At 40.6% G+C, this 12,774-nt stretch overlaps 1 protein-coding gene across 1 annotated transcript in view; it reads left to right on the top strand.

Annotated features, from left to right (window-relative positions):
• Nucleotides 1-9,315, top strand: part of LOC104997596 (RIMS-binding protein 2) — a 217,323-nt gene extending 208,008 nt beyond the window's left edge. The window contains exons 21-22 of the mRNA XM_010852440.1: nucleotides 5,637-5,771; nucleotides 7,895-9,315. Of these exons, the coding sequence (XP_010850742.1) occupies nucleotides 5,637-5,771; nucleotides 7,895-8,083 (324 nt within the window). The 3' untranslated portion in view covers nucleotides 8,084-9,315. The remainder of the gene's footprint in view (nucleotides 1-5,636; nucleotides 5,772-7,894) is intronic.
• Nucleotides 9,316-12,774: the final 3,459 nt, after the last annotated feature.

Here is a 12,774-nt window from a genome sequence, read left to right as displayed (position 1 = left end):
TAACTCAAGGGTCCAAGGTTACAAACATTAAAGCTACTACTTACACCAATTATATTAATCAATACACTGCCAGGGACACAGCAGGTAAGGGATATGGAAACTTAGCAACAAACATTGGCCCAACAAGTGAAAATCCCTTCACCAATACAATTTCTAATCAATCTTTTAACTGCTCAAAAGAATCTGTATTTAGACAGTTTAGAACATCTCATGCCTCTCACAGTTGGGAGGCTCTGAACAATCCCATGTGGCTGGAAAAACCTATTCAGGCAGGCTAGAGGACTTCCAAAGGAGTTTGTAGGTTGAAACACTATCACACCCAGGAACTTTATTAACTGGAGCTGTAAGTTAACTCTTTTTTCAGAGAGAGGGACTGGGGGACAGCCCCCCATAAAGTCAGAGGTGTAGGTGAGAGCACAAAGCAGAAAGTAGGCAGACTCTGGTTTTGGGGGTAGATGCTCGAGAATTTCCAGGGGAACTCCTGAGGCTTGATCCCGCCTTTTGCGTATGCCGAGCCTCCTTCCTCATGACCTTTGCCAGGGGCGGAGCTCCTGCTCAAGGCAACTGGTTATTTAGAAAGTATCTTGGAAATGTGTGTATACATATGTATGTGTGTATGTATCTGTTTTGTGTATATGTATGCAACACACATATATGTGTGCATGTGTGCATACATGCAAACACACATGAATGTGTGTGCATGTGTATGTATATGGGCATGTGTGTGTGTTTGCGTGTGTGTGTGTGTGTGCATTTTATGTGCATGTACGTGTGTGCTCGCTGTGCCTATTTATCTGCATGTTTATGCTCCCCTACAAATCTTTATTCTGGATGCATTATTTCCATTGTCGTCAGTTGGTTCTCTTGGGTTCCCAGAGTCAAGACATTTTGTCTTTTCTTTAATATCAGTCATCTCTTCTTACTGTCTTACTGCATCATTTAGAACAATTATGAATAGTGAGGATAGGGGATCCTTGACATTATGTATTTTAGTAGGAATATCACTAATCTTTACACTGTTATGTGTTAAGCTAGACTATCAATAGAGAGATGGTCTTTATACTGTTAAGTATCTTGTTTCCATTTGCTAAGCTTATTTTTTTTCTCAGTAAATTATTGACCATAGTATACCACTATTTTTTACAACTATTTTTAAAGAGCTGTATTTGATTTGCTAACATTTTATTCAGAATCATATTTATGTTCCAGAAATTATATTGGAATATAATTTTTGGAATATCTCTTATATGGCTTTTGATATCAGGATTATGCTAGAATTGTGAATGAACTGGTAAGCTTCCAGTATTTTTCATGATCTGGACAGCTAAAATGACATAGTTAGGTCTTATAATTATGTGAAGATTATGTCTAAAAGGTCTTTTAGGTTCATTATCTTTTTAGGATGCGGTTGTACAAAAGTTTTCATTTGCTTAAATGATTATATTCTTATTGAGTCAATTTTTTTAGAATCTATGTATATTTAGAAGGCCAGACCTTTCATTTATATTTTAAAACATCTAGACAAAACTGGACATAGCATTATCTGGTTATTTAAAAATATTTTTCTACTATGAGCTGCATGTTTCCATTGCTGTGTTATGTTTTATCTCTTTGTTTTCTTGGCTTAGCCTACCTAAATTTTGCATGATAGTAGGAATCAGATCTAAATTGATATGAAATGTACACTTTTTATTTATATCTCCACCAAATGGCTTTACTGTTATTTTGTTGGTCTGATTTGCTGAGTAGACTGCCCAGTCCACTTATTCTCAATTACTTCTTATTTGATAAATGAGAACTGGGGATATATAACTTGATACCAATAATCTCAAGCTTCACCAAACTTGTGTTGTTTGACATTGCATGCAATCTTGAAAGCTCTCATAAGAGCTAACTTTTTCTGGGATATACTCCTGTGATCTCTTCCCAGTCTCTCCTCAGTTCCAAACATCCCATAATGAACAGAGAGTAGATGGAGGGACCTCTGTTGTCCACCTGGGCCTTCCCCTCCACAATCCATAGCATCCACAGTGAAGTCAATCACTTGAGATTTCCAGCACCCCATAATGCTTCCGCCCTTACTTAGCCTGTGTTAACCAGATGCTTGCATGGTGCAGTGTTTCTACACCCAGACTCTTAAGTCATGTACTGTGATAGGTCAGAAGGAAACTGGCTGCACAGTAGCAGTCTAAAAGCATTAAAGCCAGCAAAGAAGGAGAACTACGCAAGCATGACTGGGCTTCGTGCTGACCGTGCATGAAGAAAATGCGGCAGTTGTAATGTTTTCTGCCATTTAGCCTAACATAATCCAATTCTGTTTGAATGTAAGGTCTTGACACGGTTTGTATTTGGCCTCAAACATGGAAATGAGGCTCAAAGAGGACCACAGATCTGAGTGTGAAGGATCTGCAAGAGGGAAGAAATGTCAGGTTTCTCTTAGAGACAGTTGTAGTCAAGGGTTTTGCAAATGGAATGTTGAAGGGAGGTGGGAGTCCCAGGGGGCTTGGTTACGTGTCACCAAGAGTCCAGGGTACAAGCTATGGAATGACCCAGGTGAGGAACAAGGGCTTGAACTGAGATGGTAACTGAGGCAGACAGATACTGGAGGCTCAGATGATTAGTTGGGACATCTTCCAGGAATATCTCAAGGTTCTGCCTTAGCTGATGGGTGCCCTGGGTAAAACAGGAATAAGGACATGTTTGAGAGGAAAACACGAAATACTGAGCTTGAGGCTACAGAGCCTCTCCAAGACGGAGGAGTACTCACGCCCCTGGAATATTCTAGTGATCACATCTGACAGTGGTGTCACGCACACTTCTGACACGTGATTTAACAGACCTGTATGAGGGAGGCTCAGGAGAAAAGAGAGGAAACACTGTAGAGACAGTACCCCCACACTCCATTCAGTGAGCCTAGGGCAGGGTTCAGCCCGGAAGCCTGAACAGGCAGGAGGGTATAGGTCTGTGGTCACACAGGTGCCTGCTGTGATGTGAGCACGGTACTGATGGGGATTTGTGTGTAAAGCTGTATTTTCACAGAACGTAGTCCCCAATTATGAGCCAACTACTCCATCTGGTGCTCACCCAAAGAAGGTCATTTTCTGATGCTGGAGGAAAAAAAAAAAAGCTGGCTGTTAAAGAGTTACTGGGAGGTCTGGACTGTATAGAGATTCCAGTGTCTGTGTATCGACGTTGTCTGCAACCTTTGACGTGGAAGAAATCATCAGGGACACGTGCACAATAAAAGATAAAGGTGTCCTAGAAAGTCTCTAAGTAACAGCAACAGAGAAAAGTAAGCTAACAGGAGAGCCTGAGGAGGAAGGGTTGAAGCTGAACAGGAGAACAGGAGAGTGGAATCTTCAAGGTCAAAGCAGGAGGCAGGTGATGGCTGAACTGGGCAGGTGGATTTGGGGCTCAGGAGGGATTACTGCATAGGAAAACATGGGCGGTACCTGGACCTGCCTCTTTTTAAAAAATTCATTTTAATTGTGATAAAACACAATTCAACCTTAATCACTCATTAGTGTGTAGTTCACTGGTGTTAAGTACACTCATATTGTTGCACAACCATCACAACCATCCCCCTCTAGAACTCTTTTCATCTTGCAAAGTTAACACTGTCCCCAGCACCCACCATTCTCCTGTGACTCTGACTACTCTAGGAACCTCGTGTAAGTGGAATCATTCAGTGTTCTTCTTTTGACCATTCGCCTAGCATGCTATCCTCGAGGTTCATCACCGTCGTAGCATAGCTCAGATTTTCCTTCCTTTCCGAAGGCTGAATCATACTGCATTGAGCCACACATCGTTTATCCATTCATCCACCGATACAGTTAGGGTGACTCCATCTTCTGGCTGTTGTGAAGAGTGCTGTGAATACAGCCATACCAGAACCTCTTCAAGACTCTGCTTTTAATTCAAGTAAATACCCAGAAGTGGAACTGTTCGATCATATAGTAATTTTAATTTTTTGAGGAGCCAGCATACTGTTTTTTCCACAGTGGCTGTACTGTTTTACAGTCCCACCGATAGCATGCAAGTGTCCAATTTCTCTGTATCTACACCAGTATTGCCATCCTAATGCTGTTTTGATTTTTGTTTCCCTAATAAATAGTGATGCTGAGCATCTTTTATGTGCTTGTTAACCCTTTGTATGTCTTTTTGTGAGAAATATCTATTCAGGTTCTTTGCCCACTTTTTAACTGGATGAATTATTTTGTAAAGCTGTAGAATTTTTTCATATATCCTTTATAACTCGTATTAGATAATAACTTGCAAGTATTTTCTCCCATCGTGTAGGTTTGTTTTACACTCTGTTGGTCATGTCCTTGGATGCATAGTTTTTAATTTTGATGTTGTGAGCTGTCACTTTCAAATTGTCATTTCCTAGACCCTGAACAAAGAAACAGACTCCCATGTTATCTGGGGCCAGTTTTGAACTTGGTTTTGGGTTCTGTGGGGCAGTTGGCACTGGGGGGGATTGACATGTGGACTGTGAACCTCTCGATACATCCGGTGAGCAGCTGGTCTAGGTTACATGCTGTATTGCTGATCCTGCTGACAGCACCAGCTGTCTCGCTGTTCACACCGTCTGCACTGTTCCATGAACCCATGGTAGACAAGGTGTGAGTGGTAAAGCTGGAAGAAGACCTGAGGAGCCATAGGAACTGCAGACACGTTTATTCTCTCCTGGCTGACGCAGCAGCTGTAGCATAACTGGAGACAACACAACCTCTCTGCTGGCTGATGCAGCAGCCACAACGGTATTCTCTCCTGGCTGACATAGCAGCCGTAGCAGTAGACACGCTGCATTCTCTCCTCTCATGGCCGACACAGCCATGACGCACCAGTAACATGCCTGCTTTCTTTAGGTGGCGCTCATACAGGCGTACTGCACAAAGTAGCCCTTGACCAAGCGAGTACCTCATGACGCCCGTGTACAGTGCTACAAATGATCTCAGCTGTTACATCGTCACTGTTTACACTATGTGGAGCAAGAGAGCCTGAACCCACCATCTTGGCTAATTTACTCTCTCCCCACACATGCATAGGCATGTTACTGAGTAGAAAGGTATCAACTGAAGCAGTCACCTCTAAGGAGGTATCGACAGTTTCATCTTCCTCTATTGTGTGGATCCTTACAGTGAGACTGTAGTAAAGCATAGGATGAACTGGTCTGTCCCTTCAATCCTGCCTCTGCCCCCACACCCCCAGCTCCCCTCTCTCAATGTGCCTGAGCAATGGTATTTTTTACAAGTTTTCTAGGAATTCAGAGGTCAGCCAGGGCTGAGAACTATGAAGTGAGATGCTCTCAAAGAGTGTTTCTAAGCGTGGCTGATCCTAAGACTCACCCAGGCCTCTTGGCTGGAACAGATTCTTCGGCTCCACCGTAGACCAAAATGAGACTTGGGGTGGGGAGGGAGAAGGAGGGAGATGGACGTGACCCTGTACTTCAAGCACATGGCCAAGGTCATTCTTGTGACCAGGGGAGTTAGGAAATGCTGGCCTCCCTAGCTCTACCACTTTTGAACCATGATAAACTCACTACTCTGAGCTATATTCCTTTAGTGAAAGCAAGAAGTGGGTTTCTGGGAACAAGGGTCAGTCATTCTTCTTTCTCATCTCTGTGTTTCTAGGGGGAGCTTAATGGGCAGAAAGGGCTTGTACCTTCCAACTTCCTAGAAGAAGTGCCTGATGATGTAGAAGTCTACCTTTCCGACGCGCCGTCCCACTACTCACAGGACATGCCAATGCGCTCCAAGACCAAAAGGGTAAGCACAAGCACTCAGCATGTTTCACCCCCTCCCGCTCTGCCGTAGATGGTCCAGTACAGCCTGTGCATTGCTCTCTTTATACCTTAGGCCGAAAAGCATAGACCCTGAGTTTTTTCTCTGCCCTTCCATGGGGATTGTGCCCCCAAATTCTAACCACGTTTATTTGTTCCACAAAAATGACCCTTTCGATCTAATCAGCCTGCTCTACTCACAAAGGAGCTTCCCATCCTGCATCCCAGGAGCACATCTCAGTTTGATCAAGAGTGAGGAGGGGATGGCTAGTCCATAGATTCAGTGGGCAGTAATGATTGTTTGCCCTGTTAGGACTTTAACAGATCCTCTGAACAAAGGTCAGAGAACTTCTCAACCATATATAACTATTAGATTACATTCATGTTTAGTGTCTCATTTTTATTTTATTTCATCACTGCGAGTTTTTATATATTATATTTTTATATATATATATTTTTATTTCTTTGCTCATCTGCTTGGAAACAGAAGAAGAGTGTTCATTTCACACCTTAATCAGGCAATGTAGCCTTCACGTAAGTGAGCAACTGAAGATACCTATAAAGATACCAACTTAAGCTACCTTAACTGGACCAATGCGGTAGACTTAAGGCTTCACTGTGGGGTTAAAAAAAAAAAAAGAAATATGTCTCAAAAACCCATTGGACCTAAAGTATTACTTGGTCTCAGTTGTAAAGCAACTGAATTTGCAGTGAAATAAATCATCTTTAATAATTATTTCCTATGATTTACATTGAGAATATTTGAAAGGCCAACATTGGGAACATATTTCTTAACAGGCTAATTGTTTGTTTACACAGTGTTCCAATGTCTACTCATAATTAAAGCTGCATATTGCATTGTTAGCCACTCTTGGAAAAAGCACAACCTAATAAATGTTTACTATGGAAATTTTACTTAAAAAAAAAATGCAACTCGAGATCGAGCAGATGAGTAGTGACCAAGAGGTGATCTAGAGTTGGCACTGAACACTTCCCATGCTGGCTTGAGCAGCAGATGGCTTTTTCTTAAGTGACCACCCCTCTACCTTACAGGAGAGCTGGTGCTTCTCCTCAAAGCACAAGTGAGTGTCCTGAACACAAAAGCGTTTGGTGGAAGACTGCTCTGTTGGTATACCAATGCAATACTAAGTTTAATGAAACATGCAGCTCAAACGATTGCATTAGATGGAATAGATGGTATCTTCAGGTGTACTTTGGGATGCTTTACTAGGTGTTTTCCATTAGAATTAGACCTTGATTTTAAATCCAAGTAAGCTTGAAGCCCCTTGGCTCATATCATTTGCCTGTTGAATAATGAACACTCATGTTAGAGAGAGGTCTGCTCTGGTGAGGTAAGGGAGTAAGAGGAGTTCAGGCATGCCCAGGGCAGAAACGTGGGTGAGGCCAGTTGTCATGCCTCCCATGCTGTTCTGCTCTTGCAAAGCAGCATTAAGCACTGAAGTGTACAGTCCTACCATGTGCTCTATATTGACAAAAAGACATCTTTAATATCTTGGAAATAAGCATACAAGAAGGGCCTTTAAGCTTTCTTTGATTGTAATTAAGGTTCATTTTAGTTTTTTTTTTCTTTCAACCGGTGTGCCATCTCCAGTGTTTCTACAGTATACTAACTAACCCAGGAGTGCACTCAACAATGTCAGGGTTTTATATACCCAAGTAGTTTTCATATACAACAAAACTTTCTTTAAGAACTTTTGTGTTTAAGATTACTTTTGTGTTTAAGATGGGTACTTGGCCAATATTACTCTCAACCTAATTCAAAATAACTCTTTTTTTTTCCTGCTCTTGGTCTTAGTTTACAAAGTAAATTATTACCTAGCTTTGTTTTGCCAAAGCAATGGCCACCCCCTCCCCGGAGACAAAGAAACTGAAAACCCAACATTGATGGCTAGACCCCCTGTAAGAGATATGCCCTGGGAGAGGTGTGAGCCTCTCAGAGCATACTTTAACCCTTGAAAGAAGAAACGATCCACCCTTACCTTTCCTGGTGGGAAGCGGGGCAGTGTGGTGTTTCTGATGTTACCGAGTGAGCGGATGGATGTTGTTGGCGCTCGTGCACTCAATAAACTGTAACAATGTACCTACTAGGTTCCTCCTGAGGGTTCAGGTACAGCAAGGAGAGCGCCATCCCCCACAGTACATCTCCATTCGGGGTCACCTACGTCATCTATGGGTACTGGTAGTCCTGGGAGAGGCAGGGAAATGTCCTCGAAAAAGAAAAAGGGGCTGCTTTCCAAAGGCAAGAAACTGCTGAAAAAGCTGGGTGCAGTGAAATGATTCATGTGCTTCCGGACAACTTCCAAATCTATGTAATTTTCTTTAATTCCAAACTAGGGCTTTCATGACTCAAGTACTTCCTAAAAAAACAATCTTCTCCCCTGACACCAGTAGAGAAATGCTCTTTGCACTACCATCCACTTTAAGCCCAGCGCCAGGACAAAGAGCTGCTGGTGCTCCCACCCGCCTCCGCCCACCGCTCTTATTAGTGCCCGGGCTCTGGCGGGAGCTGGGCTGTCTCGTGAACATGCAGGGAGCCAGTAGCTCTTTGTAGCTCACTCCCTACCTGGGATTCCAGTCTTTGTGCATTTGTCATCTGCCCTTAAAGGAATGATTTCAACCTCTCTCCCTTTTCAAAATGCTTGCCTCATAATGCATAACTCTCACTTTAACTCTGGTCTTGAAATTCCTAGTTTAATCGCCTTGATGTTCTGCCTTATAAATGCACAATGATTTGTACTGTCTAATAAAAACTACAGTGTACACTTTGTATGTGTTGTGCATTCAGTGCTCTCATCCTCACAGACACAGTGGTTTGAAACCAAGTTGTGCAGGCTGTGCAATTTAAGATCCTGGCTTTTCAGCTTTTAAAGCAAGCCAGGCAACACACAGAAAATGTTTACTTATTCAAATCATTCAAAAAAGAGGAGAGGAGATAGCTTTGGTAAAGTACCACACTTCTCCAACCTGCCAGAAACCTGGTAATATTCATTGCTTTCAGTGTTACATTTTGTGGCATATGGATTTACGTTACTTTCATTATTTGTCAAGATGCCATACACAGTCAACAATGAGCAGCACACACGTAAAGCAATCCACATAATGCATAAGCCACACCAGAAACATCCTAAATTTAAGTCTCTTCAAAATTATTCCATACCAATCTTCACCATTGGCACTTGAACAAAAACAGATTTACAAAGTTGTTGGCAGATGTATTTGATGGTTACTATTTTGTAATTCTTGTCCACTTGTAAATTGTTTTTACTCTTTATACATACTTTTCAGACTGCCTTTCTTTTGTAATTTATGGAAGGTTTATAAATGAATGACAAAGCTTTCCCCATTGTGTCTTCAACAACTATATTGTAAATTGTAATATAATAGTATGTGGTAGATTTATTCAAAGGAAATTACTCTATGTGTGGTTAAGTTCTGCGTGGGTGTGTGCATGTGTACAGCTAGTGTAAAATATTTTATAGAAATAAAATTTGTTATTTTATACAATGCCATTTATTCTGTATCTTTGTTTTAAATGCTTTTTAAAATAATAGCAGCATAACTGAATTCTTCTGTATGTACAAGAAAAACTCTATAACATTACCTCTTGGGCACTACTTTTTTTCTAAAGTAATTCTGACCTACATGTGGGGAGTCGTTTACAAAATGCTGTCACCCTAGCATTATTGGTGACAGTCCACTCAGTGACAAACAAAATGCAATCAGTGCTGAGACATACTCTCGTGAAATACGAGCAGCAAAGACGTGGAGAGTGAGTTCAAACCATATTCATAACATCTCCCTTTGGCAACTCTAGAATTCAGATGATCTGAATAAAGAGCTACACCAACTAAATACAATAAAACACTACTTTTCAAAGCATTTTCCTAAAAACCTTATTTTAAAATCCTCCAAATAATAGGATTTATTCTCACTAACAACATGGAAGAGAAAATATAATTCAAATTCATAACTTTATGAAACTATGTATGAATATGTAAAATTATAACATCATAATGCCATTCACATCAAATTATGTTTTCACCTACTGCATTAACAGAAAAGGTTATGTTGCACTAATTGATGACAGAGAAATACTGAATGATCTTGCTTACATGTGGAACCTAAGACAGTTAAACACTTAAAAGCAGAAGGTAGGATGGTAGCTGCCAGGGGCTGAGAGTGGGGGAAATGGGAAGATGTTGGTCAAAGATATGATGTTTCTGGAGATCTAATGTTTAAAGACAAGCTAAACTGCCAGATTAAATGGAGTGTCTTAAAAAATTTTCCAGTGTAAGAAATACCAGTATAAGAAATTAAAGTCTATACAAAGTGTGAATGTCTTTAATGCAACTATTCACTTAAAAATGGTTGAAATGGTAAACTTTGTTATAAATATTTTACCATAATAAACAGAAATTGATAATAATTTCTAAAAAAAAAAAGGTAGAAGTAGAGCCAGGATTAAATCTTTTGACCACATTTACAAATTTCCTAAAATATGAAAATGTAGGCAAACCCAAAGTGATCCTGAGCCGGACTCAGCTTTGATGAATGCTACCAAACATTTAAGGAATACACAAGGCAAACTGTATACAACTTCTCCCAGAGAAGGAAGAAGAAAGAAAAATGCCCACACTCACAAGGCCAGCATTATCCTGCTACCAAAATTAGACAGACACTGTAATAAAACTACAGACCAATAGCATCATGAATATAAATTTAAAAAATTCCTTAACAAAATATTAGCAGATTGAATCCAACAATATATAAAATGATGATACTTTGGTTCATCTTTTTATGATGAACCACATCAACTGTGGTTCATCCCAGGAATGAAGGTTGGTTGCACATGCTGAAGAAAAATCTATGTGTTTCACTGTATTAACAGAACAAAAGAGAAAAGCTACTTAGTCATTGCAATAGATGTGAGGAAAGCACTGGAAGAAATCAACACCCGTTCAGGAAACTAGGGAAAGAAAGGAATTTACCTTAGCTTGATCAAGTTAACAGCCAACATATGTAATGGTGAAAGACTGACCACTCCCCCTTTCTGTCAAAAACAACACAAGGATATCTGTTTAACTACACTGACTACAACCCTGCACTGGAGCTTCTAGCCAGAACAATAAGGAAAGAAAAGGAAAAGAAAGTTACATGCTTTTAAAAGAAAGAGGTAAAACAGTCTCTATTTGCAGATGACATGATTGTTCATGCAGAAAATGTTAAGGGATCTACAAAAGGCCATGAGTACTAATAAAGCGAATCTGGCAAGATGACAGGGTACAAGGTCAACATACAAAAATCAATTGTATTTTTGTAAGAGAAGAGGGCAGCAGAGGATGAAACGGTTAGTATCACTGACTCAATGGACATGACCCTGAGCAAACTCTGGGAGATAGTGCAGGACAGGGAAGCCCGGCATGCTGCAGTCCATGGTGTTCCAAAGAATCAGACATGACTTAGCAACTAAACAACAATAAGCTGCATATTTCCTATGAATTTCCCCAACAGGGACCAATCAGACAGAAATTAAAATATAGATATGTGAAATAAAATAATAGAATTAGTTGTGTAGCACCACAACATGGAATTTTTAGGGACAAATTTAACAAAATACACACAAGACTTGGCTTTTCAGGTGGTGCTAGTGGTAAAGATCCTTCCTGCCAATGCAGGGGACATAAGAGACACGGGTTCGCTCCCTGGGTTAGAAAGAGCCCCTGGAGGAGGGCATGGCAACACACTCCACATTCTAGTCTGGAAAATCCCCTGGACAGAGGAGCCTGGTGGGCCCCAGCCCATAGAATGGCAAGAAGTCAGACATGACTGAAACGACAGCACAACACACAAACAAGACTTGTATACTAAAACTGTGAAACATTGCTGAGAGACTATGAAAAAACTCCTAAACACAGATATATGTTTATGGTTTGGAAGATTCAGTATTGTTAAACTGCCAATTTCTCTCTAAGTAGATCTACTGATTCTGTGAAATACTGGTCAAGGTTCCAGCAGGCTTATTCTAGAAACTGATACACTGATTAAAAAGTTATACAGAAATGCAAATGACCGAGGATAGTCAAAACCATTTTGAAAAAGATGAACAAAGTTAAAAGGGTGACACTGCCTAATTTTGAGACTTATTATAAAGCTAGAGCACTGAAGAATTGATGCTTTTGAACTGTGGTGTTGGAGAAGACTCTTGAGAGTCCCTTGGACTGCAAGGAGATCCAACCAGTCCATTCTAAAGGAGATCAGTCCTGGGTGTTCTTTGGAAGGACTAATGCTAAAGCTGAAATGCCAATACTTTGGCTACCTCATGTGAAGAGTTGACTCATTGGAAAAGACCCTGATGCTGGGAGGGATTGGGGGCAGGAGGGGAAGGGGACGACAGAGGATGAGATGGCTGGATGGCATCACCGACTCGATTGAGGTGAGTTCGAGTGAACTCTGGGAGTTGGTGATAGACAGGGAGGCCTGGCGTGCTGCAATTCATGGGGTCGCAAAGAGTCAGACACAACTAACTGAAGTGAACAGTAATCAAGACAGTGCTGTTTTGTGTAAAATATAGACATATACGTCAATGGAACACATAAATGCATAATATATAGTAAGTTCATTTTTAACAAAGGTGCCAGGACAGTTTAATGGGGGAAATACGGTCTCTTCCAGAAAATTCTGCAGAAAGAAGGGGGATTAATAGGGGAGAAAAGTGACCCTTATCTTACATGATACAAAAAAATTTAACTCAAAATATAGAATTAAATGAAAAAGTTAAAACTATAAAACTTCTAGAAGAAAACACAATAGAAATTTGGTTGGGAAGATATACAGGACACAATTAGCACAAATTATAAGACGAAAAAACCCCTGATAATTGGACTTCATCAAATTTAAAGACATCTTCTCTTTGACACTTAAGAAAGCAAAACAGAAAGCCAGAAACTGAGGGGAAACATTCATAGTGC

The sequence above is a fragment of the Bison bison genome, unplaced genomic scaffold, assembly GCF_000754665.1.
Source record: "Bison bison bison isolate TAMUID 2011002044 unplaced genomic scaffold, Bison_UMD1.0 scf7180017864312, whole genome shotgun sequence".
Taxonomy (NCBI): domain Eukaryota; kingdom Metazoa; phylum Chordata; class Mammalia; order Artiodactyla; family Bovidae; genus Bison; species Bison bison.
Note: the sequence above shows the minus strand (reverse complement) of the source record. Positions and strands in the feature narration are given on the sequence as shown.